The sequence below is a fragment of the Nematolebias whitei genome, chromosome 19 (genome assembly GCF_014905685.2).
Source record: "Nematolebias whitei isolate Nwh7 chromosome 19, NemWhi1, whole genome shotgun sequence".
Classification (NCBI taxonomy): Eukaryota; Metazoa; Chordata; class Actinopteri; order Cyprinodontiformes; family Rivulidae; genus Nematolebias; species Nematolebias whitei.
Genome location: NC_056516.1, coordinates 34,592,366 through 34,619,132, shown reverse-complemented (window position 1 = coordinate 34,619,132; position 26,767 = coordinate 34,592,366). Strand labels below are relative to the sequence as shown.

The following is a 26,767-nucleotide window of genomic DNA, read 5'->3' as shown; positions in this document are numbered from 1 at the left end:
CGGCTATAGCACCGAAGAATAAAAACGAGAAGGAACCTGCATGACTACCTTCAAAAGTGTTTACGGCTGTTTTGCTGAGACGAAGCACCGCCTGTTCCGTCAGTAGATCGAGAACTGAATCTCAAACACACCCAAACTGCTTGATAAGCCGACCGGACCAAACAGAAGCCGCTGCGTCGATTTAAAAGCCAGAGTTCTGCCGCCGCCTAGTGACGTCATGACGTAATGAACGTAAAATAAACCTGCAGTTTTTTTTGTTTTTTCACTTGTTTTTATTTACATACGCTGACATTGTCATCACAGAAAATGAAATGTCGTCGTTTTTTTTTATAATACAATAAGTTAAATGTAGTGACATTGCTACAATCAATGCATTCTAGTCTAAACAAATAGGAAACAAGTTGATATTTTATTCTCATGATTTATTCGCAATATGACTCAAGTAGTCTCATCATAATGGTCTGTAGAAATCTTTCTTGTCTTATTACTCTAATTTACAGAACAATCTATTCTAGTATTTTCTCAAAGGAAAGAACATTTCTTACTAATGATCTTACTATGGTAATCTTAAGGATCTTACTGTTTTTCTTTACAATTTGTGTTTTTGTTGGATTTAACTTGGACCCTGTGTACATAGTTTCATCCCACCTCATGTACCACATGTGGTGTGTATGACAAATAAATCTCTGACTGTGAACATTTCATCAAGACCCATCTAAAAACCTGAATCCTGTTTATGTACATTTAAATATATCTTGGTATCAATAAATATTTGTGATTTCTGAGAAACACACACGTCTCCCTAACGCTGATTTTGGCTAAAGTGTTTTTCGTCTGTGCCCTTCCTGACACGACCCTCACCATTTACCTGAACTTGGGACCAGTACAAGAAATGCACTGGCTTGTGCTCCATAGTGGTTGGTTTAAATCTGCTCAAACGGAAGTCTCATGAAGTGATACAAGCACGAACAATAGAGCTTAAAAAGAGACGAAATTTAGATTTATTTTCAATGTGAAAATCTGTGTCTAGAAATAAACATTTTGCAGTTTTTAAAAAATAAATTAAGGTAAAGTCTGCTTCTTATTAGTATAATTTACCAGCCCCCACAATGCCTTTTCTTGGTGGTTTTAGTTTTGTAAATAAAAGGAAACAAAGTCTGCACAAACGTGTTTTCTGACTAAATATGTTAATGCCTTGTTTTTCCATCTTTTTGCCTGATATATGTTTAGAATGAACCAAACTACAGACAAACTCTAAAACTACATTGCATCATTTCAACCAGGAACACATTTAAATGACTGTCACCTCTTACAGGTTTTTGTTAATGTTTTTTAAATATTTAATAATGTAATATAAGTTTGCTAAAATGCTTTTGGTTGAGTAGAATTTCTCAAAAACATTCTTGAAGAAATTTGTAATTTTTTTTTAACTTATTTGTCTATGTTGGTTTGAACTGGACTTAACAAGAAGCACATGAACCCTAACCCTCAATGTGATGTGGTTTTTATTTCCTGTTTTTATTTCCTGATTTTATTTTATTTTATTTTGTAGACTGTGACCAATGACTTTTAACCTAAATGTAAACCCTGACCTCAAAACCTAACCTTTAATGATTTTCCTTAATCCTGACCCTAGACCCTAAACCTAACCCTCTGACCTTTGATCCTAAACCTAACCTGGACTCCTGACCCTAAACCTAATCCAGGACCCCTTGTCCGAAACCTAACCTTCTGACCGTAAATTTGACTTGTAACCCTGACAACAAAACTTTTGACCTTTGACCCTGGACTTGGACTCTGACAAGGACCCCTGGCCCATTGCATCACTGGATACTCTTCCTCCTCGAAGCACTTTGAGTTGGTTTGTAACAGAAGACCTGGGTGGGGTGAAAGGGCTACGTGTATGGGGAGCCAGCGCCGCAATGGATAGTGCACTAATTCTGTTGTCGAAGGCAGAATTCTAATTGTTTTAATCCTAACTCTAAAAAAATCTATTCCGATTCATGTTTAGATTGTGTCTACTACAGATGTGGCCCATGAAGTCTGACTGCTACAAAGCTTTCCGCTGATTTGTTCACAGATACAGTACTTATTGCGGTACTGAAACCAAAGTGTATCATGATCTTTTAAGTCTGATTACAGAGCTCTAGTGGAGTAGAGCTGAAACAACCAGACGTTTCCTCAGAAGGAACATTTATTTCAGACAAATTTACAGTACAATCCAAAAATCTGCCTTTTTTTTTTTTTTTTTTTTACAACTTTGTTGTGGAAAACATGTGATTTCTGAAAAAGTATATTGTCACACTTCACTACTTGCAAGCACACAAATAAAAAAAATGTCCATCTATTGAAACTGTCTGAAACCTGCAAGAAATATGAGCTTTATTTTCTTTTGAATGAAAGAGGAAGGAGAATCACACTGTTGTTGCAAAGTACAATTGTTATCAAATCCAGATTATTCAAAAGTTCACAACTGATAATCCAAAAGAAAGTGCAAAAGAATCAGCTTCAATGATCCTAATTCAACATAATTTAAAATATTTGAGACAATCTTTAGATACTTAGTGTTTCTCAAACCGTCCCACAACCCCGGTCACCATCTTGAACTATAAAGAGGTTATAAACATAATATTTCAGTGTTAAGGACTGGGCAAACATTTTTAATAAGAATACAGATTATAAGAGTTAAGTAAAAAAAAAAGCACATTTAGATTTAATTACATAACCAGTAACACAACAATGATAAAACATAAAAGCGCAGAAATAACAGTAAAAATAGTTATAAGCATTTCAGATGTATATTTTGTATTTCATTACTAAGACTGCAGGCATTATAAGAATACAAAAATCTATACATTTAAAATATTTTATGGGTTTAAACAATCATTTATTTACCATCAAGTTAGGTTTTCTGCCCAAAACAAGAACTTTAAAATGTTTAAACTGCAAATTATTTTAATGAACTGTTTCAATCATTTTATTCAGAGAAGAGTATTTTTCACAAAAATACAACACTTCCCTATTTTTGCTTTTCCACTCAGTTTATCCAAAAGATTTCCAGTCCTTTACATTTATTATGATTTCACAAAAATAACAATAATGCTTCAATGATAGTTAAAAGTGCTACATACACAGAACGTTACGTTTTATGTCGCTAGAATTTAAAAATGTTTTAATTCAAATAATTTTAAACAATTTTGGAGCATTTCAACATTTTTTTTTTTTTTTCCCACAGAAAAATGTTTTTCTTGTTACACATTCATGCATCACAGCTGATGTAAAACTTTTCTTTCCAAATTTGAATTTATGTTTCTCCTTCAAATTAAATCTTACATTCAAATTATGGTGAACAAAGTTAGTTATTAACAACTTCTCATCCTCATATTTTTTTCTTCCTCCTGTGCATTTGTGGTTTAGAAGAACTTTTCTTTTGAAGTGAGGTTGTGTGAAATACCGTAATTTCCAGACTATAAGCTGTTACTTTCTTCACAGGCTTTGAACCCCGCGGCTTATACAATGCTGCGGCTAATTTATTTTTAAAAGAACTGGTCACAGTGGGCCAATGAAACTTTGAATTACTGTAAATCAAAAGCACTAAGTTCTTCAGATCAGTTTGTGCTTCATGCACAGACCCTCATCATGGAAAACACAAAAAGGCATGCGTATAATGCAACTTTCAAGTTAAAGGCGATCGGCCTGACTGTCGAAGAAGGAAATAGAGCTACTGCACATAAGCTTTGCACTTCCTAGTAGGCTGCTGTATTTATTTAAAAAAAATTAACCAACCGTGTTACAGGCACTGTTCAGAAAAAGTTTTTACTGTTCGTATCTATATGTGTTAGTGGTTCCCAGCCCTGTTCCTTGAGGAACACCATCCTGCATGATTTAGTTGTTTCCCTGCTTCAACACACCTGATTCAATTCAATTCAGTTTATTTATATAGCGCCAAATCACAACAAAGTTGTCTCAGGGCACTTTACAAAAACATTCACACACATAAAAAGCAATTAGTAAAGTTCTCTATCTAAGGAAGGAAGTGATTTAGTGGAAGGATTCAGTGATTTAATTACGTCCTCTCATTCTGCAGAAGCCTGTTAATCACCCATTTATTAAAATCAGGTGTGTCTCTAGAGGAAACAACTAAAACATGCAGGATGGTGTTCCTCAAGGACCAGGGTTGGAACCCCTGGTGTTGTTACCAGTACATATTTAATTAAAAGCTTTAAAAAAATCCTTCTGTGTAAATATCTCATGTTACAACGTGGACACCTGTGGCTTATACTTTGTACATAAGTGTGGCTTATATAGGTACAAAATAATAATAAAAAAATAAAAATTTGGTGGGCTCGGCTTATATTTGGGTGCGCTCAATAGTCCAGAAATTATGGTACTTGTGAGAGGTCATCGTCTTACTTCTAGCAGAAAGTAATCCACCCAGCCTCGGAATGAAGAACCACAGTAGACAAAACTTGTTAAATGACAGCCATAAAGAGGCAAACAGATCAACCCTCAAAAATGTCATTACAGTTAAAATTATTTTATTTTGTAAATTCTGTAAAACTAATGTAAGGGGAAAAAAATCACATAATGCTTGCTTAAACTGCTATAAAATGTTTTAGATGGTAAAGAATTAATGTTTTACTGGTGTCCCCTTGCATTGATGGTTGTCTTCCTGTTTTCTCCTCCAGCTTCTCCAAAGTAAGAGCACATGGACTGCTGTCCACTGCAGGAAGGACACTGACTATTTATAAATATTTCACCCAAGCACACTTCAGTTAGACCAAATAGTACTGGTAGATATGGCTCCAAGACACCTCATTCACTTTGTTGCAGTAGTTTCTCACTTTGGATTGCGTTTTCTTCAGCGTTGACACTATTTTGGCTTGAAGTCTCCGCCTTACCTGTAGAAATTCACAACGGTGTTAAAATGTTGCAACTTGACTCTGACTTTTCTTAACACATATGCATCATTATGAAGTAAAACGTATAAGCCTACGTGCATGTAGATTTAATTTTATATTTTTCAGTCTACTAAAGCAACAACTTATCCAACACTTTTTAACAGAAGTTAAATGATACTTACTTTCGTACCCAAAGTCGTCACTGTTGATTGAACCTGTGGGAACATTTAAGTTTATGGATCATCCATTAAAGTTTGGGATTCAGGTTTAGCTTGCTTACAATGTGCATGCAGCCTTTTATTCAATTTATTGTGTTTCATTTAAACCTTTTGTTTTTCTATTCACTCCAAGTACATCGTCCAAACTGTCATTAAATTGGTGTTTTTCTTCCTATTCGTTATTCTTTTAGCAGATATTCTTGGTTTTAGAGTTTCTGTCTCTTTTCCTTCCTTATCTGTCAGCCAAAGCAAAACCAGTTGTACTTCTGGTTCAGCTGGAAGTGTTTACTCTGGTTCTGCTCAGGACGGTGAAGGTCGAAGCATTTTGTTGTTCTTTTCATAACTATTAACCCTAATTATCCACTGAAACTCACTGCATTGACATCAACAGAATAAAGATGGGACTGACTTTTAGTGTAAAACTGGGGGTAAATAAAAAAACTGGATTAAAATAAATAAATAAAAACACTTACCTGTAAACAATGGCTTGTCCTCTTGATTTGCATTACTGGTTTTAGCAGCTGCAGGACACATAGATGTTAATATAGTAATGGTTTTTAATATATACTGGAACAATTATTAGCATAAAATACTTACCATTGGGATTTGGTGACGATGTGCCACCTATGTTACTGCCTGCACACACACAGGATATATAAAATTTACAAATCTCCTTTTTTGTATTTGTTGCACTTTTTGTATTGATTTTGGGCCCCCCAAAATATATGAATATTATTATTATTGTTTAAAAATCAAAGTGAATTTCTGGCCTAATGGCAACAGGAACAAAATGTTAAAATAAACTAAGGTCAAGACATACCGTATAACGCCAAAAATACTTTTTTGTTCTTAAAATTACAATTGATGGATTTTTATCTGAACTGCCAAAAAAAAAAAAAGTATACCTCTGTCACAGAACACTGCAATAAAGTAAATTAAAGCCATCAAGTCATACAGGACTTTAAAAAATCCTATATTTATGTAATATGTAACATGAATAAAACATTAAAATCAATAATGATTACAGAATTCACAAGTGATAAAGCAATGCACTTACTTGACATTTTAATAGAAGAACCTGGACCTGATAATAAAAACAAGACAAATATTAACATACAGTATCTTTGTACTGGTACATATAAATAGTTCAGTAAAATCAAAAGGTAATTTTATGTCAGAGTATTTCAAATGAGCAAAATGCAACGCAAAAGTAACATAAGCACTTATTATGCAGCTCCTATTATAACACAGAAACACGGTACTTACTTGATGAAGGGCTCCTCTCGATTGTACGACTGCAGCCTGGAAAACAACAACAACAATAACAATAAATTAGAACACTTATTGACAAATTATTTGTATCAACTTTCTGACAAAATTAGAAATTTTAAAATAATGAGACCCATTATGAATGAAATGCAAATAAATAAATAAATAAATAAAGCAAAAGTAGAAAACCAATTTTAATTTAATACAAATATTTATATTTGAAAAGGAGGCAGCACGGTGGCGCAACTGGTAGAGCTGCTGCCTCTCAGCGAGCAGGTCCTTGGTTCAAACCCCGGTCCAGGGGCCTTTCCGGGTGGAGTTTGCATGTTCTCTCCGTGCATGCGTGGGTTTTCTCCGGGTACTCCGGTTTCCTCCCACAGACCAAAAACATGCATGTTAGGCTGATTGGTAACTCTAAATTGTCCCTAGGTGTGAGTGAGAGAGTGAATGGTTGTTTGTCTCGTTTGTCTCTATGTGTCCCTGTGATGGACTTGCGACCCGTCCAGGGTGTACCCCGCCCCTCGCACAGTGATTGCTGGACATGGGCACCAGCGACCCCCGTGACCCAAAGTGGAATAAACGGGTAAAGATAATGGATGGACGGATATTTGAAAAGGAATGTAATTAAGAATTATAAAAGAAGATTTATGTAACAGAACACTATGACATAAAACATTATTTTCACTATAATTAATGAATAATATTGACAAACAATCATAACCTCATTACAGAGCCAAATCATTTCATTTTGGGCAAACTGGATTCATTTAAGGATATATTGTGATATAATGAATTAAAAACAGGAAAACTGTATATACAATTCTAATAGCCTCTGTTTTTTTGTATTAGACAATTTTAATTAGTTCTTAAATTTGTGTTAACGAGTTATGGTTGTTAACAAAATGACAGTGTTGATGCTGCTTCTTATTTCTGCTTTTTCAAGCACAACTTTAAATAAAGTTTAAGAGAAAAAAAATATGGAGAATATAAGCTCAACTCTGTGAGCAATTATTTTTTATTTATTTACAGAATTTCAACTGATTTAAAAAATAATTTCTCAACTACAGAATGTATGAAAAGCAGAAAATGCAGAAGCTTACTTTTTAATACTGTAAAAGATTGTAACCTGAGTGTACATGTCATATAATGATTCCCAGTCCCGTCACTAAATGTGACCTTTGAGCTTTTCACAACACCCACAATGAAAAACACAGACCTTTGCTCCTGATGAAGAACACAACAACAGCTGCACCTTATTTTTTATAGCTAAAATCAATATACTGCTGGTTTAAACGTTTGCTGTGAATACATTGTACATTAAATATATTGTTCAGTAAACCTGTTCAATAAATTTAAACTTTATTGTTCAATCTTAGTCTAATGGGAAAACAGCTATTTTGTTGGTTGTGTTCTTATTCTAGGAGCAATAAAACTGCAATAACTCCCGTTAATGAAGACAAACGTTACAGAACGCTGCACTTACGTTCGTCGCATTTCCTCTTTTTATACAAAATAAACGACACAGCAGCCGCAATCAGCACCAGGATTCCTACAGCAGCTCCACCAATGATAGTGGTTGTGTTTACTCCTTCTTTAGGCGGACTATGATCTAAAACAAAAAAAACACATTAACTTTAGCTAAACTTTAAGTTCTCTTTTGATACATCTGTGTAGCATGTGCACACTCCACAGATCTACATGCTCAGTGTTTTACTTTTCTTATGCTGAACGTGAGTAAGAAGTTCTTGCTTATGATGTCGAAAGGTTTTAAAAGGAGTGATTAAACCAACATGAGCTTACAGCTCATCTCATTATATCACTCAAAGGTTTCTATTTAGCTCCAAAAGCTTCAGCACGCTTGTACAGAAGGAGTTCTAGGAACCAAAACTGGTCCTTCTGTCTGTGATGCAGCAACACAAAAAGATGGGACTACAGTAGTTCCTCGCTACTGTCGCAGACTCGATCTTTTGCGGTTTTTCAACGATTGTCAACTTTAATATTACTCATGTGATTGGGACGGTACGAGAAAAAAGTTAACAAAAATAAATAAATACTTTGGACAGGCGCCGCCATTTTGTAACAACAGTCAAGTTTTGATCCGATCCAAACGTGACTATTCACAGTGACTTTGGCGCTCAGTGGATGCAGAGAGCCTTACGGAACCGAACCAGAACCGAACCAGAACCGAACCAGAACCGGACCAGGACTACTTCCAGCCTCATCGGTCAATCTGAGTGCCGTTTTCGGCCCTTGAAGCTTCTCGTGCGGGGAGGTGTTGCTTGGAAGTCCTCTCCGGAACTCACCTGGACTTTTTTCATTTGGATCCATCTGGATTATTTGGACTCGATCGGGACCATTGTGTGGTTTTGTGCTGGCTCTCTGAAAGTTCAGCTCTCTCCAAAAGCATCTGGTGCACAACTGCAGAGAGCTGATCAGAATTGGACCAGAACCAGACCAAGGCTGGGGAGTACCCACACAGAATTTTTCAGTAGCTACTGTGCAGTACATATACAGTAGGTATGTTGTTAAAATGAAGTATAAGAATTTAGAACATTACAAGAGTGTGGGAAGGGTTTATATAGCCTTAAAATTAGGGATGCACAATATTGGATTTTTGGCCGATATGTTGAAACTTATTTGGCCGATAACCAACACCGATATTTTTTAAATATAATTTCCTTTGCCAGAACATAGCCCTCTTATTTAGGCTTATTTGCTACAAAAAAACTGTGTCACAGCTGTAAAAGCTAGTGACATATATTCAGTAGCAGCCATATGCATAGCACTTTAACTTATATTAAATGAAAAGTGTTAAATGTTATTTATTAGCATTAGTCACCTGCGATGCTGTCTCACTTGTGGAGGTTTGTTCCAGGTTCCTATAGCTGCAGTGTGGGATCCTCTGCACTCCTGTGCATGAAGGACAGACTTTTTAAGCTCAAGGTTTTTGTCTATCGATTGTGCCGTAAGACTACAGGGCTAACACTTGACGTCCAAGGCCGGATTAACCATATGGGCAACTGGGCAAGTGCCCAGGGGTCCACGATCTCTAAGGGGCCCAGGGGAGTCAGGGCACAAGCAAAATATCTGGTTATTTCCTGCTTTACTTGGAGCCCTGTGCTGCACAGAGAGACTACTGCGCTTCCGCTGCATTTGGGCCGCCCCGCCTCCTCCCAGCGCCGCTGGTCTTGTTTTTTTTCTTTTTTTCGTTTTTAACCGAGTCGGATCCTCGATGGCACGACCTGTCAATCAATCCAGCAACTGACCAATCGACGACCTCAATTTGTCCCGAAGGTAGAAGGTAGGTCTGTGGTACAACTCACTCACGTGGTATTGGCCATTAGCTTCTCAATGACGTCGGAAATGACGGCTTGTAACTCGGGTAAGGCTGCGTCGGAAAAATATCTCTAACTGGGGACGATGTAGCGAGGCTCAACGTAGTCCAAAAATCTTCAGACTCTGACATCCTCATTGAAAAATAAACTTCCACACCGCTGACATTTTGACTTCTTCTTCTCCGCCGTGGTCAGATCAGGTAGGCGAGTGTGACGTCATCACGTTGTGCTGGCGCTGCAGGCATCCTTGTCACTGGGTTGTCATACAAAAACAGCGCCTTTTGTATCGGTGAGTTATTTTGTTGGAATGGCCGATGTCCAATATTTAACTTTAAAGCCAATATCGTCCGATACTATGCCGATAATATTGTGCATCCCTACTTAAAATATACAAAACATACTAAAATAAATATAACGTTCCTACGTCAAAGTTTTTCACCAATCGCGGTGGTGTGTGGAAAGTAACCCCCGCAATAATCGAGGGTCTACTGTAACTCTATGGAGGTGATAAAAAAATCTAAAAATGTTCCAGCTGCCTGAAGCACTCATTTTCAAGAATTAACCAAACGTCAAATTCAGCAGTGGCTATGATCACGTAAGGTCAGTCAGTTGGAGAGCACTTGGTCCCTTGAGAAAATTTAAAGGCTAACAAAACAAAACAAAACTAAAAAAAACTAATTAAACATTATAAAGTTTCCTACCCCAGTTCTTCTCAACAAACATGTTGGAGGCCTTATGAATGATTTCACAGGTGTAGATGGAAACATCAGACTTCAAAATCTCCACACGGTCTTTTCTTTGGAACGTGTCGTCCTCGTTGGGACGAACTCCGAATGTCTCCACTCCATCCTCTTTGGTTAGGACATGGTCGTTTCTTTTGATATGCAGGCTGATATCTTTTGGGTAGAAGCCCGTGGCCAGGCACGTCAAGATAATGTTTGTGTCAACTGTGCTTTTTTGGGAGTACAAGAACACCTCAGGTGGAGCTGGAAAGAGAAAATGGAAAGCTACTTAACGATGCATTGAAGTCACCACATTTATGGCAGGTTAAATTTCCATTTATTACTAAATCTGCATTCAGAATCTTTGTTAATACTAAAAATAAAATAAAAGCAGAACATTATTTTTATGAACTTACAGGCTCTCTTAAGCTGATCTTGCCCAAAGCCTCTGAACTTGCCCATCCAGTCCATACACTCCTTCTCCAGGTAACCTTTGGTGTATTCCCTCAGGACCTGGACATCATCCCACTTTCTCTTGGTTATTTTGGCTGCATCGGTCGTGGCGACCCAGATTTGGTTGCCATCGTCGAAAGACAGGAAGTCGTTTCCATCATAATTGTACATGTCCATCCCACGGATGAATTTTACAGTGCCATCAGGCTGACTCTCACCCTCGCAGCCATGCATCCACTGAAGAACATGGGTATCTTGGAGCAAACAAATAAAACGAGATAAAGTGCATTTCCTGCGAAAATGCAGTGTGAATGCTTATTACTGAAGAACTTGATGACAAACAGCTGAAATTAGCTGAAAACATGCTGAAATGTAGCCGAAATGGAAGATCAAGCCTAGCATAGCAGAAGCAAGCAGAAAGAACACATATTTGCTGAATTTGGTTTAAATAAGCAGAAATGAGCACAAAAATTAATGCATTAGCCGAAAGAAAGCTGAAAGGAGCAAGAAATTGCTGAAAAGTAGCTGAAACGGCTGAAAGAAGCTTAAATTACCAGAAGGAAGTGGAGAGAGCACAATTGTGCCCAAATAAGCTTAAAGAAGCAGAAATAAGCACAAAAAGTGGAAATTATCAGAAAAAAGCTGAAATTTGCACGCACACACACGCAAACAGCTGAATAGTAGCTAAAAAGGCAGAAAGAAGCTTAAGATACTAGAAGCAAGTGGCGAGAGCACATTTTTGCTGACTTAGGCTAAAAAAAGTTTAAATGAGTGCAAAAAATGTGGAATAAGCTGAAAAAGCTAAAATGAGCATAAAACAGCTAAATGGTAGCTGAAATAGCTGCAATAGCTGAAACTTGCATAAGAACTTAACAAGCTGAAATAAGCAGAAAAAAGTTAGAAGAAGTACACAAATGTTGAAGTTAGCAGAATAAAGCTGAAAAGAGCACAAAACAGCTGGAAAAAAACCATCTGAAATTAGCTGATAATAGCTGAATTTAAAAAAATGTACAAAAGGAAGCTGAAAGAAGCTGAACTGGAACAAAATGTGAAAGGAGCAGTAAAAGGTTGTTAACAAAGCTAAAGGATGGAGGATGTAAAATGAGCTCAATGAGGAAAAAAAATGGCAGAAAAGGCTAAATATTTCAAATATTTCAAAAAGCTAAAGTTGCACCAATAGCTAAAGTCACAGTATGAGCTGAACATTTTGATATGTGAATTGTTGAAATAGCACAAAAATTACGGAACGAGTTAGATGCAGAAAACGTACGGAACAGTTTCAGGTAACGATTGTTACCATTGCATTGTGTGAATGATTCATAAGGAATAACTTTACCATTAGGGAAGATTAACAAAATATTATCTTGTTAACTATGATTTTAGCTACTTTCATTCAGTCCTACCTGTGTCATTTTGTCTGAGTCGCTTTATCAAAATGTCAATGTTGACCTTGAACCACTGCTGCTTGCTTCTCCTGGACATCGTGCCTTTATCCCAGTACTCCTGCTCAAGATTCTCCTTCATCCACGACTGTTTGGGAACTTTCTTTTGCTCTTTGCTGTCGTAGTAGTCAATCATCCTGTTGTCCAGCAGACCCATGGCCGTGAACTCATGGAAGCCCGGGAGACCCACGGGTTTGGAGAAGGCCGTGTAGATGTAGGTCAGGGAGTGGATTTCTAAAAATCATAGAGGTAGAAAACAGATTATTAATAATGTGAAAAAACTTTGCAAACATCTGCCAATTTGTTAAATGTTATTTACTGAGCAAGCCCAGTTTAATTCATTTAGCATTTAGCTTATAGTTTAACGGTTTAAATATTTACCTTGCAATTTAAGTATTTAGCTTGTAAATTAAATATTTAGTTAGGAACTATGACATTTATAAATGTATGAATAACATGGTGAAAATATGACTTTGAAAAAAAAATAATTTTTTTTCTTATGAAAGGCTAAATAAACCAAAATATTGCTTTTAATTTTGAACGTAAAAAGATTTAACCCTAATCTTTTGTACGTGTTTCCCTTGAATTTGAACCAGGAACTAAAAGTTTTACAGTTGATTGTTTATGACAGCAGTCATCATGTCAGTAATCTGAGTAATGCTGCCAGTCCTGTATATGACTGCCACACCTGTTTACCTGAAACAATCACAACTGAATTTTACTGGATTTTGTCTCTCATGGATCAAAAAGGTGTTTTAAATAAATCAGTTTACGTCAGTACAACCACAAGTTAAGTAAAATGTTTAAACTTTATAAGAAATAAAACTGTTATATCAGCAATAACACTGTTATAAGTGTTTTTTCTTTCTCATGTATCAACTTTAAATTAAAAACAATGTTTACAGTTAAAAAAGGTGGCTAAAACTTTCTCAAAGTTTATAAGTGATGATCTGCTTCAGATTTAGCCTAAATTGTTTCTGAACAAATGTCTTTAGTTGCATATTTTTTAAAAAACAACTAATTAATTATAGTCATATCTTTAATTATTTGGAAAAAGTAGACTTCAAGTAAGAATCATGTTTTTATATGAAATATTTCACCATTTGATACTACTGTAAAAGATAAACAAATGGATCAACTAAACTAGGAAGTAGAAATGAACAAAATGGCAAACGTGTTGTTTTTACATTTGAATTGTGAAAAAAAAACAAAAAAAAAACGGAACTTACCGCTGTTCACAGTCAGTCCTGTCCCCAAAAGGACTAAAGCAGCGAGAAATAACATTTTGAACCCGTCAGGTTCAGTTCCTCAGTTTAAACTCAGTTTTCTCTGCTGGTTCTCTCCGTCCTTGTTCTTCTTTGACACCTGCTGTAAATCTGGACTGACTGCTTTCGGTTTGGAGAATTTAATGATTAACCAAGAGTCCAAAAAAGTTCAATCTGGTCCTCTGGACATAAAAAAAAAAAAAAAAAAAAAAAGGCAAAAAAATATAAACGTTTCGTCTCTCATCCAAGAGACTTCCTCAGTCTGAGCTGTTCTCAGCTCAGTCTCTTAAATAGCACCGTCTCAGAGTGGATCAACCAGTTTTGCTGCTGACAACCAAAACCAGCTGATCACATGCTCAAGAAGGACCATCAGCCTAACGATGGATCATTAGCACACTGATGGCTGTTTATTATTCACAGAGGGCTGAGTGATACTAGCAATCACAGCATTGTAAGAGGGGGACTGTTGAACTTGGAGACCTCCACCCCTGTTTAATGATGGACGGTTTCTTTTCACAAAGATGGCCTCCTTTACTCCTCTCTCAAACCATCGTTCCTCTCTGTCCAGGATGTGAACATCTTCATCCCTGAAAGAGTGACCGCTGGCCTGGAGATGAGTGATGTATGTATATATATATATATATATATATATACATACACACATGTATATTCAAATGTGTATATATATATATATATATATACGTACGTGTGTATATATATACACATATATAGATGTATATAGACATGTATATATAAACACGTGTATATATACATATATATATATACCCACGTGTATATATATATATATATATACACTTGCATATATACATATACAGAAAAATATATATACATATACACACGTGTATATACATATACACGTGTATATATATACATATACACGTGTATATATATACATATACACGTGTATATATATATACATATACACGTGTATATATATACATATATACACACACGTGTATACACACACACACACGTATATATATATATATAGTTTTAAATTACTCGTCAAAACATGACATTGAAATAAACACAAGTTCAATGGCGTATTATTCTACTTTATTGATTGATGTTCAACAGCAATGAAAATGACAAATCACTGTTTTTAACTGACAAAAAGCTGAATTTTATTGCAACTTTGCTATTTTATATACAGATGAATTAACCCCCAGTCCACACACACGAAAAGTAATCTGTGCAAAACATCAGGTTGCGCAACTCAGTGCAGTCAAATTACAGCTCGGTTCAATCACATGCACTTAATTCAATGTTACATGATTAAAAAATTAAAAATAATAAGTCTATTAATTGCAACAAGTTGCTTCGAATCAAACCAGACCCATTCTGTAGATCTGATCATCCTTACACGGGTGCAACCATCAGGTAGGTTTTACCTCAATTATAATTTATTATTTATTTAGTTAAAGTGCATTTTTCAAAAAGCCTGAGAAATTTCAATGTTAGCAACATTTTATGTTGCAAATTCACTTTTTTAAAAACATTTAGTTCATGCTCAGTTTTGAACTTTGCAATTTATAATTTTCATTCTGAGACACTGCAGATATATATATATATAAAAATAAAATGACCTCAACTCAATTTACAAACAGGACAAGTTTTTTTTGGTTAATGAGGGATCTTATAAACTTATACACATTATACAGTAAGAAACATGACATTAAACTCAAACAACATATTAAACAACAACAAAATTATTAAAATTGTTTTTATAGTTGAAATGTAACTGTTGGATTGACAGGAAGTTAAAGATTAAACAGTTCTCTGCAGATGCTTAAATTTCCAACGTTCAGTGAACGCTCCACATGTTCATCCTCATTCCAGGATTTTTTAAAAATCTTTGTTTTATGTCTCTTTTCCGGAGTAACTTAAGGTAGATTTACTTCTTTAAGTCAAATTCTTTCCAAGTTTTTTGAAAGACTTACTCCACATCGAAATGTTTTAAGACTTTACATGTAACAGTTTGTAACAATCGTTCTGAAAACAACAAAAAAGGTCGTTCTGAAACTTTTCTCAAACCCATTTTAAGTACTGAAATATTTTACTACTAAAATAAAGTAAAAAGAAACACTTGAAGGTATCACTTTAATTCCACCCTTTCCTGTGTTGTTTAACATTTTTCTTTTTTCATTTGCTTTGCACAATAATAATAAAAACTTCCAAGTTAAAATGTACCACCATGATCTTTAACATGAAATGCTATTTTATGTCTTGATTATAGTCTCAACGTTTTCAACTTTAAAAATTGATGTTTCATTTCTTACAAATGGCCGATTCATGATCATATGATTCTGACCAGCTCCTCAGACAGACAAAGTCTTTTGGATAAAAGAAAAAAATGTTTCAACAAGTTTTTAATTTTTTTAAATTATTTTGTTTTCGTCCGTCCAGAGGACCCGACTTAACTTTGTTAGATTTTTCCACCTGGATTATTGAGCATGCATCAGGATAACTTCACCTTCCTCCTGCAGGAGGATGGAGGACAGCTTGTAGTAGCAGCTTATAGTCCGGAAATTACGGTACTTTACACAAGAGCACGAACTATTCTTTTGAAAAAATTCTCCCACTTATATTAATCACTGAAATGTTGTTCAAACTGACAGCCAAGCGAAAATAAAAACACCTGCCTGCTTTAAATCCAGCTGTTTGTCCAGTGGTGAAATTAACTGATGTGTTTACATCTGGCCAACTTCACATTTTCAAACAGAAACCTTAACCTAGTAACATCTAAGTAACACTACCATTCGTGACCTCTATAATAAAAAAAACCTCACAGATGCGAAAAAAAAAAAAGGCACTTTTTCCTTAACTCGTATAAAGCAAATAGAATCACCAGAGAATGTTTAACATCGGGTTTTAAACACTAGAAAAGTAGTTTAAAAGCAAATCAGCTGAAGAAACTTTGTGGTTTATCTGGTGGTAAAATGTTCCACTTGTTAATCTGATTCCAACCATCTTAAACGGATTGAACCAATAACTTCGCTTGTTCTTGGTTTTCGTTGGTCTGAGCACCAAGACGTGGAGAATCACTGTCGCAAGAGCTTTTGTCTATTGGAACAAAAAAGCAGCGTTACTCCAGGAGCACAGAGATGTCATGCAATGAACGCAACAAATCCTCATTCACAATCAGAACTGTGTGGTCTGACGCTGGGCTTTCTTCATACAAGCTGGATCAATAAAACTCAAAACTGCAATTTAAATTTACAATTTATGATCCTCCTTTGTAACTCAGGTTTTTCCTCTTCAGGCCTTTTCACTTGAAAATAAACATTTAATGCTTCTTTTGACATTTATTCTGCAAACAGTTCCGATAAATCTGGCAACGAGTAGGTGAATACTGAACATAACCACCATTTAGAACAAAAAGCATTTAAACTTATTACTTTCTACACAAGCTGTGTTCATAGTTCAGACACTATCCACAAAAAAAATTCCAGTCAAAATCAAAGGAATCTCCAAACTGAAAACAAAAAAACTTCAGGTATCCTTCACCTGGTCCTTTACGTTCCCAACAACTTTAACTTAATCATCTTTTTAAACATATAAATTGTTTTAGAAATTTTTATGGTGATAAAGACAATTCCATAATCCTGTTCCCTGAATTACAACACAGCTCCTTCACACTAGTTCTAAATGGAGGTTTAACAAACATTTCCATTCCCTTAAGGTTTTATTGTCTCTCCTTTTTTATATTTATTTTTTACAAATTTTAATTGAATATTTGGGGCTAATATTTTTAAATGCTTTATACATGACTTGTAAAATACTGTAGTCAACCAAACCATAACATTTTAATCATTTTAATTAATGAAATAATATATTTGTTGGGTGACCATAGCTCATAATACTAATAATTCTTATAGCTCTTTTTTGTAAAAATAAAAATAGGGTTTGTAATTGTTTTGCATGTTTTTACCCAAACTTCATTACAATAGATTAAATATGGAACAATCATTACATTTTACAATATGTACAAAGCTTTGTCATTCAAAAACTCTTTTACTTTATACAGTAATGCAATTGATTGTTGTTTTTATTTTTAAGTATTTTACATGAAATTTCCACGTCAGCTTCTCATCAGTAACGACACCCAAAAATTTTATTTAATTAACAACGAATTTCAATGCTGTCAATTTTAAAGTCGTTTAAAGTTAAAACTATTAATATTGACAAAGTTGAGAATTTTATGTTGATTTGACAGTGATTTCAATTTTTTTGAAGGCTAAATACAAATAAAAGGCGAACATTAATTTATTTGTATAGTTTGTAGTTTTTCTGAGGCTTTTATCTTGTTTATATCGATATCGAATTATATCGTTATCGACCGAAATTAAGAAATATATCGTGATAAAAGTTTTGGCCATATCGTCCAGCCCTAAGTTTTACAGTACAGCCATCTGAATTAAAGCAAGTGGCTGCGCAAATACTTACAACCAACGCTAGACTCGCTGCTGAGAGTGCCATTTGAACCTGAGAAAAGAAACATTCAGGTTAATAGTCAGGTTTAATTATGTGTGTAGAAATATATAATAAACACATTTGTAAAAGATAAAATAAACTTTTATTGTTACCAAGGCCGACCTGTTTATATGTTAGCTGAGAGGTTCTGTCACATTTCTAGATCCACTGTCTGTACATTTACTTGTACTGAACTGGTTTAACCTGTTCGTTGCAGGTTCATCTGTATCCTTTTGTTTGTCAGATTAAATTAAATTAAATTAAATTAAAACGTCCTGTCTAAGAGAAGGCTTTTAAAACATCTGACACCACAGCTCGAATGACTTCAACATTCACTCACTGTCCAGGTGCCCCACAAGATTCGTTTATTGTCGTCTAACTTCAGATTTAAAGTTGAACAGTTAGTTACAGGTGTAGTATGTCATACACAGGATTGGACACGACAAACTTTAGACGTTATGTGAATAAAACTACAGTAGTTCCTCGCTACTTCGCGGTTTTACTTTTGCGGACTTGCTCTTTTGCTGTTTTTCCAAAGTAGGATTGTACGCGAGAAAAAAAATATTGTACACGACACACGATTATCAACTTTAATATTACTCACGTGATTGGGACAGTACGGGATACAGTAAAAAGTTAAAGAAAAAATACATTGGACGTGCGCCGCCATTTTGTAGTTTTCTCTCAATAAGCCTACACTGTATCGCCACTCAAAAGGACTACATTTCCCAGAAGCCAACAGTGCCCTGCCAAGAAAACCCATCAGTGCTTCCAGATGTTGCCTTCTGCTGAAATGGAGGGAAAATTTTGTCCGGGTCTTTTTTCATCTGGATTTGGACTCAATCGGGACCATTTTGTAATTTTGCGTGGGCTATCCGAAGGTCCGGCTTTCTCTAAAAGTGTTTTGATGTTCAAAGGCTGCAGAAAGTCGATCAGAACCGGACCGGAACCGAGCTGCTGCTGTTCTACAGAGCTGGCGAGTAAATTTTGCAGTACTGTGAAGTACATATATGTATGTTGTTAAAATGACGAAGGTTTAAGAGTTTAGAACATTGCAAGAGTGTGGGAAAGGTTTACAAAGCCTTAAAATATATATAAATACTAAAATAAATATAACGTCCCTACTTAGCAGTCCGGAAAGTAACCCCTGCAATAAACGAGGGACAAATGTATATATGATGAAGTATTTCAATAAATGCTTTTCGAGCAGACTGTAAACCAAATGCTCACTTATGGGTGAAACAAACAAGTAAAACAGTAGCAGGAACTGTTTGAATCTGCTTTTAATCTCTTCTACGTGACAAATAAATTAAGCGACAAGCAAAAATCGTAATTAAAACAAAAAAAGTGTTACCGTTGCTGTCTTGTGTGCTACTGGTTTTTCCATCAGAAGACCCTGTGAAAACAGCCGGTGTCAGTAATCATGATTTCATCATGTGTAGCGGCTAATCTCACTACTCCTACAAATATCCATTTAAAATGCATGTGAGGAAATTAAAAGTCTTCATATTAATACACTATGATTTGAAATGTCAAAGTAAAGAGCTAAAAATAAAACTTTATTGTTTTGAGGCAACATTAAATTTAAATTTAGGAGAATTTTAGAAAAAATTTCTAATTCTCGAAGAAATTGTATTACTGTAAAGCAATTTTGCATGATTTATTGTATCAATCAACTTGAATTTATTCACGAGCATCGATTTAGTAAATAAGTAAAGTTTATTTATAGAGCGCTTATCACAGACATAAAATCACAAAGCGCTGCACAATAAAAATCAACGCTAAAATATACAAAGAATAAAACAAGCCTAAGAACTACAAGAAGCTCAGTAAAATCATGACATAAAAGCCTGGGAGAATAAAAGTGTTTTCAGTTGCTTTTTAAAAACCTCAACAGAGTCAGCAGAACGAAGTTGCAGGGTCAAACTGTTCCACAGTCTTGGAGCCACTGACTGAAACGCCCGGTCCCCTTAAGTTTTCAGCCGCGCACGTGGAACATCCAAGAGGTTCTGTGACCGGGAGCGAAGGCCACGAGCAGCAGAGTATTTGGTCAAAAGCTGACAAAGATGCACAGGAGCCTGGCCATTTAAAGCTCTGTACGTCAGCACAAGAACTTTAAAACGGATTCTAAACTCAACTGGGAGCCAGTGCAGTGAATATAGAACCGGGGTGATGTGACAGTATTTGCTGGATTTGGTGAGAAGTCTGGCAGCTGCGTTCTGAATTACTTGTAGACGAGAAACAGAAGACTTGTCCAGGCAGGTAAAAAGAGCATTACAGTAGTCCAGACGCGATGACACAAAAGCGTGAATCATTTTTTCTAGATCAACTCTGGAGACCATAGGTCGTATTTTAGAAATGTTTCTTAAATGAAAGAAACAAAAATGGGAAATAGCTTTTATGTGAGACTCAAAGCCCAATGATGAGTCAAATGTGACTCCTAATTTTTTTACTTTTGATTTGGCTACTGGGCAGAAAGAGGCAATTTTCTGATTGATTTTTGGGTGAAGGTGACTGGGAGCAGTAATCAAAGTCTCTGTCTTACTGGTGTTTAAAACCAGGAAGTTACTGGCAAGCCAGTCACTAATACAGGACAAACACTGGACAAGGATGGCCAATTTATCCAGCTGGTGTGGTCTAAATGAAAAATACAACTGAATGTCATCCGCATAAATGTGATAAGAAATATCAGAAAAGGATTGAATAATGCTGGCAAGTGGGATAATATAAAAGGAAACTAAAGTGGACCCAGAACTGAGCCTTGTGGCACCCCACAATTTAAGGGGGCATAAGCAGAGGAGAACCTGTCCGTCTTGATGCAGAAAGTTCTGTGAGATAGGTATGATGTGAGCCAGTCCGAGGCTGAGCCAGAAATACCAGCCACCACCTTCAGTCTGTTTAATAAGGTTGTGTGGTCGACAGTATCAAAGGCAGCACTAAGATCTAACAGGACCAACACAGAGCATTTTCCTTCATCAGCAACCATGAACAGATCATTGTGGACTTTTACCAGAGAAGTTTCAGTGGAATGCTGTTTTAGAAAACCAGACTGAAAGGGATCAGAGATCTGTAACTGACAGAACCAGGATCTGAGTTGGGTTTCTACAACTTTTTCAAGTAATTTACTGAGAAAAGACAGTTTAGAAATGGGACGTAAGTTGGAAAGGGAGCCAGAATCAAGGTTAGGCTTCTTTAAGAGAGGGGTCACTTCTGCTGTTTTAAAATACAATGGGATGAACCCTTTGTTCAGGGAGTTGGTACTTATCATCAACACTGTTGGACCAATACAGGCTAGAGTCTGGACAAGCAAAGAGGGAGGTAATATTTCCAGTGAACAAGTAGAAAGTTTCATTTTGGCAATTTAGATGATGTTGCAGTCCAAATATTTGCACATATTTAAATAATTCAGTGAACTCTGATGGTATTATAAGCCCAAGAGAAAGTTTATCATAAAAACACTTACCTGAGTCAGACCCCGCAGCACCTTTGCAACCTGAAAATAAAGAGACAATTAATTAAGACAGTTACTGACATAAACATATCTTCATGTGGGAAATAAATTTAAATTTAATTAGACGCATCATGAAAAAAATATATAAAAATGAGAAAATAAAAATTAATAAAGAGCAACTTTAACAAGATACATATTTATAGCAAATTAAACAAAGAACAGGAATACAAACGCAGTGTACTGGAGTAATAAAACATTTATTTTACTGAAATTATTGACGAGTCAAAATTTATAATTAACTTTTTTAAAGCTCAGTTTATGACATACTAAAATATATAAAATACTACATATATAAATACTTCTGGAAAAGTTAAACGGAACTCTTTGTGAGCAAAAATCAGGTTTTTAAAATGATTCTTCCGTTTTAATTCAATACTGTCGCCACAATTAAACAATTAAAATCATTCAGTGCGAACTTTGGGCACGTTCGTAAAATAAACCAGACTTTGCACCTAATAAAATATAATCACACCCATTTTTATTTTTTTTCCACAACTGAAACTATTATAGTCTGGAGATCAACACTGGACTGAGAATCTTCACAATACAATTTTAGTAACTCTTCACATACTGTAACTCAAACAGTTTGAAAGTCCTTCACTCCTGTAAATAGAGCTATCTTGTCCATCTGGGAAAAATGCAACAACATCCCTGTTGATAAAGACCAAACTTATAGAAAATGTTGCACTTACGTTCTTTACATTCACTCCTTTTATACACAATAGTCACCACAACGGCTGCTATCAGCACCACGATTCCTATAGCAACACCAACAATGACGAGGACTGACGTTCCACCTTTGTTTAGTTGAGTGGTGTCTAACACAAAGAAAACATTCATGTTAGTTTTATGTTCAGTTCACGTTAAATGGGTCTGATTTTGGAAACCAAATGTTGCCAGACACAGCACCGCTCAATACTATTATCACCAAATGAACCAACTTCGTCAGGTTTTGACAATAAGCCCACAGAAAACATTAAACAGCAGGTAACTTAACTCAAAGTATTTTATACCTCATACTAAGTTATGTGGGGATGAAAGCTGTAAACTGTTAATGAAACGTGGATGCATTCACACATCTACAGAGATCTGCTTGTAATAAAAAACATTTGGTAGAGAGTGCAATTCAGTTCATTGAAGAAATCACCGACAGCCATAATACAAAAGAATGACAGACACTGGTTCAGGTACGGAAGAGGATTAGGGCCACAGTGCATTTTTCCCCACATAACTCAGAGGAGGAAGCCACCTCTCATCTCCTCTGCCCTGTGCGCCTTCAAAAAAAAAATTGAAATCACCGTCAAATAAACTAGTTTTAACTTTAAACAACATAACCTAACCCATACAGCAAACATCTGCGTTTGACGCATGGGTTTTGATGCAGCTGGGGGGTCGTTTCAGGGACATGTTGGCTCAAACTTTTATTGTTCTTCATCTTCTGACTCGGCACATTCTATCGAGTGGAAACTCTTCAGATGAAACAAGTTCCCACCGCTAGTTGGAACGACTCTCCGGCACATTTTGCAGCACACTGACTGAAACCTGCAGTTTATTGTATCTTAGAAAGCCGAACCACTTCCACACCGACAAATTAGTCTTTCCTCTCTTATAAATCGTGTCATCTGCTTTCTCTTTGCTTGTGAAAGCTTGTTCAGTCACATTCTGACGGTCATGGGAACTCATTTTGAAGAGAAAACAATGCGCGTTGGAGATTAGCCTAGCCTGCTACCGCTAACGCCTTCTGGACTCGAGCTCTGCGCAACATCTACGTCACCACGCACTTATTAGTTGTGTCGCACCTTTTTCTGTTCACGTTGAAACCGAAGAGAAAAAGCAATGAGTTAGTGAAACACTGTAATCATATGGAAATATCGAAAATGTGCTTAAAACTCATATCATCGTTATTGAATAAAAGTATATCGCAATATATATCGATATCGAATTATTGTTCAGACGTGCAGTATGCGAGGCTGTGCCACAGGCATATATTTCCTCTGGAGCTCAGCCTCCAGAGGGACTCGGGGCTCACGCCACCAGAGGAAGCTCATCCTCCACGGCTCTGCACGGAGGAGCGTCAGTGCAGGGCATTTGCACTGCGGCCGCATAAACCTCTCCGACCACTTTCATCCATTTTTATTACCCTATTCTCAGAATTCTGATATTTTTCTCAGAGTAAAGAAAAAACATATTTGGCACCGTGGCCCTAATCCTCTTCCGTACTCATGTTATGGGCTCTGATAATTGACTAGAATAGGGACAACAGCTAAGAAAAAATGTTTTCCATCTTGAATGTGATGAACTAGTAATGAAAAAGCCACTGGACAAACAGCATCTGATTTAAAACAAAGCTCAGATACCTGCCAAAAACAATTTCTTACCCAAACGCTTTACAACATGCACGTCTGAGGCAGCGTGAATGACTTCACAGGTGTAAGTGGAAACATCAGACGTCAAAATCTCAACATAGTCTCGTCTCTGGAAAGTGTCGTCTTCATTGGGACGAACCCCGAATGACTCCAGTCCATCCGCTTTGGTTAGGACGTAGCCGTTTCTTTTGATCTGCAGGCTGATATCTTTTGGGTAGAAGCCTGTGGCCAGGCATGTCAAGATAACGTTTGTCGCAACGTTGGACTTACGTGTGAACAAGTGCACTGTAGGCGGAGCTGAAAGAGCAAAAGAAAAATTAGTCTTGAAAGGTAGCGATTAAAAAATGTATTAAAAGACCATTTTAGCCAAATATAGTTAGTCACACGATACATTTAAATGTCCAGAGTAGGATTTAGTAAAATAGATCAAGATAGCATCTGCTACTTGTACCTGAGCAGGTTTGTATTTTTGAGTGAATCAATGTTTCGAATAGGGTTGAACAATTTTGGAAAATATTCTAATTGCGATTTTTTTTTTTACCACAATATTGCGATTTAATATGCGATTATTTATCGATGTCTTCTTCTCATGTATTTTTCAAAAAACACAAGCAATAAATCTGTTTCAGTTGCAAAAAACTCCACAGTTTTCAGCTCTGCTGCAACTCTGTTTCAGTATATTTCTATAGCTCCAGGATAGCAACTTGGCTACGAGGGCATCCTGTACTGTTTATCCGTTGTGTTTACCAAAGTCATAAACTCAGGCTTGGTCACTACATTAATGGGCATCATGTCTTTCGCTATGAACTCCGTTATTGCTTGAGTTATTTCTGCATGCCGTTTCGAATTATGTTCATACGGAGTAATACCTTTGAACAGTTCGGTCAGTGATCCCTGTCAGCTGATTCTTTGCATACTTGAAGTTGAAGCGCTAGTTGTTGGCATTCTAGACATGCAACTATCGTAAATGGCTTTGTAGTGTTTTTTTAAGTGTTGATAAAGGTTTGTGGTGTTACCTTTAGAGGTAGCAACAGCAGCAAGGCAGGTTCTGCACAATACGTTGCACAGCGTCTTATTTTTTATAGCCAAAATATTTCCGAACAACGGACGTGCTGCCCCTCTTCGGTACCAAACTTTCAGATGTATCTGCTTTTCTCGATCCTGACGCCATTGTGCAAATGGTTAAAGCGTAGTGTTGACTTCTGTTCCCTACTCTGCTTTATTCCAATCCGCTCCCTCGCAAGTCATGTAACCAGATCACGTGACCAGTCAAATTGCAGCCTTTGCGATTAGAAAATCTCGTTTTATCATATTGCGATATTATCGCAAATGCAATTAATTGTTCAGCCCTAGTTTAGAATCCCTGACACTAAGGATTAAATGTACAGTTTTTGTTATACGTACAGGCTTTTATAAGCTGAGCTTGTCCATAGCGTTTGAACTTGCCCATCCAGTCCATACACTCCTTCTCCAGGTAACCTTTAGTGTATTCCTTCAGGACCTGGACACCATCCCACTTTCTCTTGGTTTCTTCTGCTGCATTGTTTGTGGCGACCCAGATTTGGTTGCCATCGTCGAAGGACAGGAAGTCGTCTCCATCATAATTGTACCTGTCCATGCCACGGACGAATTTTACAGTGCCATCAGGCTGACTCTCACCCTCACAGCCATGCATCCACTGAAGAACATGGGTATCTATAAGAATACAAATGAGAATTATAAAACACCAAGAACATAAATAAGGTAAGGCATAAATGCAATTATTCTTAATTGGTATTTTATTTCACTTGAGCATTACCCGTGTCATTCTGTCTGAGTCGCTTCATCAAAATGTCAATGTTGACCTTGAACCACTGCTGCTTGCTTCTCCTGGACTGTGTTCCTTTATCCCAGTACTCCTGCTCAAGATTCTCCTTCATCCACGACTGTTTGGGAACTTTCTTTTGCTCATCGCTGTCGTAGTAGTCAATCATCTTGTTGTTCAGCAGACCCATGGCCGTGAACTCATGGAAGCCCGGGAGATCCACGGGTTTGGAGAAGGCCGTGTAGATGTAGGTCAGGGAGTGCTTTTCTAAAAATCACAGAAGTTGAAAAAAACATTTTTTTAAGGTTTAAAAACATCAGTAAATTTAACTTATGCTTTGAGTTAGCCACTTCCACACACAATGCACCAAGCAGTCAGAAAGTGCTGGTGACACAGTTTTTAAGCAAATTTTTATATAAATAAACTGCTAAATCACTAAGAATAGAATAATTAAAACACTTGAATGCTTTTACCCCTTGTTACAGATTGGTACAAAGTTATAGATCAGTAAACAAGTAACAAACAAACACTAAAATTAGGGATGCACGATATTGGATTTTTGGCCGATATCCGATACGTTAAAACTTATTTGGCCGATAACCGATACCAATACCGATATTTTTTCCCCTACCATACCATACCATACCGTTTTATTTATAGAGCACTTAAAACAGCGACAAGGCCAACCAAAGTGCTGTACAGACAGAACAACAGGTAACACACAAAGCAATATATAAAATGAAGTAAATCAAAAATATAGACATAAAAACGATGCAGATAATAAATATGACGACTAACCAGTGTGGAGCATACAGGTTCAAAACACAGATCCTCTGGTGTTGAAAGCTACTGAATAGTAGTGGGTTTTTAAACGGGATTTGAAAACCGAGAGGGAGGGGGCCAGTCTGACAAGCAGAGGCAACTCGTCCCAAAGTCTTGGTCCTGTTACAGAGAAGGCCCTGTCACCTGGGGGGGGGGGGGGGGGGG

The 26,767-nt window shown here is 36.4% G+C and overlaps 2 protein-coding genes across 2 annotated transcripts in view; both read right to left on the bottom strand.

Annotated features, from left to right (window-relative positions):
* Positions 1-4,815: 4,815 nt before the first annotated feature.
* Positions 4,816-13,809, bottom strand: LOC119425515 (BOLA class I histocompatibility antigen, alpha chain BL3-7). The gene is made up of 10 exons (XM_037693043.1): positions 13,570-13,809; positions 12,302-12,574; positions 10,862-11,152; positions 10,425-10,709; positions 7,872-7,997; positions 6,386-6,421; positions 5,717-5,755; positions 5,593-5,640; positions 5,084-5,116; positions 4,816-4,901 (listed from the first exon to the last, which is right to left on the bottom strand). The coding sequence occupies exons 1-10, from the start codon at positions 13,622-13,624 to the stop codon at positions 4,816-4,818; spliced, it is 1,272 nt and encodes a 423-aa protein (XP_037548971.1). The 5' UTR covers positions 13,625-13,809.
* Positions 13,810-16,208: 2,399 nt separating this feature from the next.
* Positions 16,209-26,767, bottom strand: part of LOC119425784 (H-2 class I histocompatibility antigen, L-D alpha chain) — a 13,227-nt gene continuing 2,668 nt past the window's right edge. Inside the window, exons 2-9 of the mRNA XM_037693331.1 lie at positions 25,775-26,047; positions 25,381-25,671; positions 23,989-24,273; positions 22,303-22,428; positions 21,563-21,592; positions 19,454-19,495; positions 18,073-18,111; positions 16,209-16,689 (exon numbers count right to left, since the gene is read on the bottom strand). Coding sequence (XP_037549259.1) covers positions 16,598-16,689; positions 18,073-18,111; positions 19,454-19,495; positions 21,563-21,592; positions 22,303-22,428; positions 23,989-24,273; positions 25,381-25,671; positions 25,775-26,047 — 1,178 coding nt within the window. The 3' untranslated portion in view covers positions 16,209-16,597. The remainder of the gene's footprint in view (positions 16,690-18,072; positions 18,112-19,453; positions 19,496-21,562; positions 21,593-22,302; positions 22,429-23,988; positions 24,274-25,380; positions 25,672-25,774; positions 26,048-26,767) is intronic.

What these genes read in the sequence shown, in the direction of transcription:
- LOC119425515 (XM_037693043.1), bottom strand. Translation starts at nt 13,624, where the DNA reads ATGTTATTTCTCGCTGCTTTAGTCCTTTTGGGGACAGGACTGACTGTG. An exon ending in AGATCAGCTTAAGAGAGCCT is followed by an intron (nt 10,710 to 10,861) that starts GTAAGTTCATAA and finishes TTCTCTTTCCAG; the next exon opens with CTCCACCTGAGGTGTTCTTG. An exon ending in ATCGTCACCAAATCCCAATG is followed by an intron (nt 5,641 to 5,716) that starts GTAAGTATTTTA and finishes TGTGTCCTGCAG; the next exon opens with CTGCTAAAACCAGTAATGCA.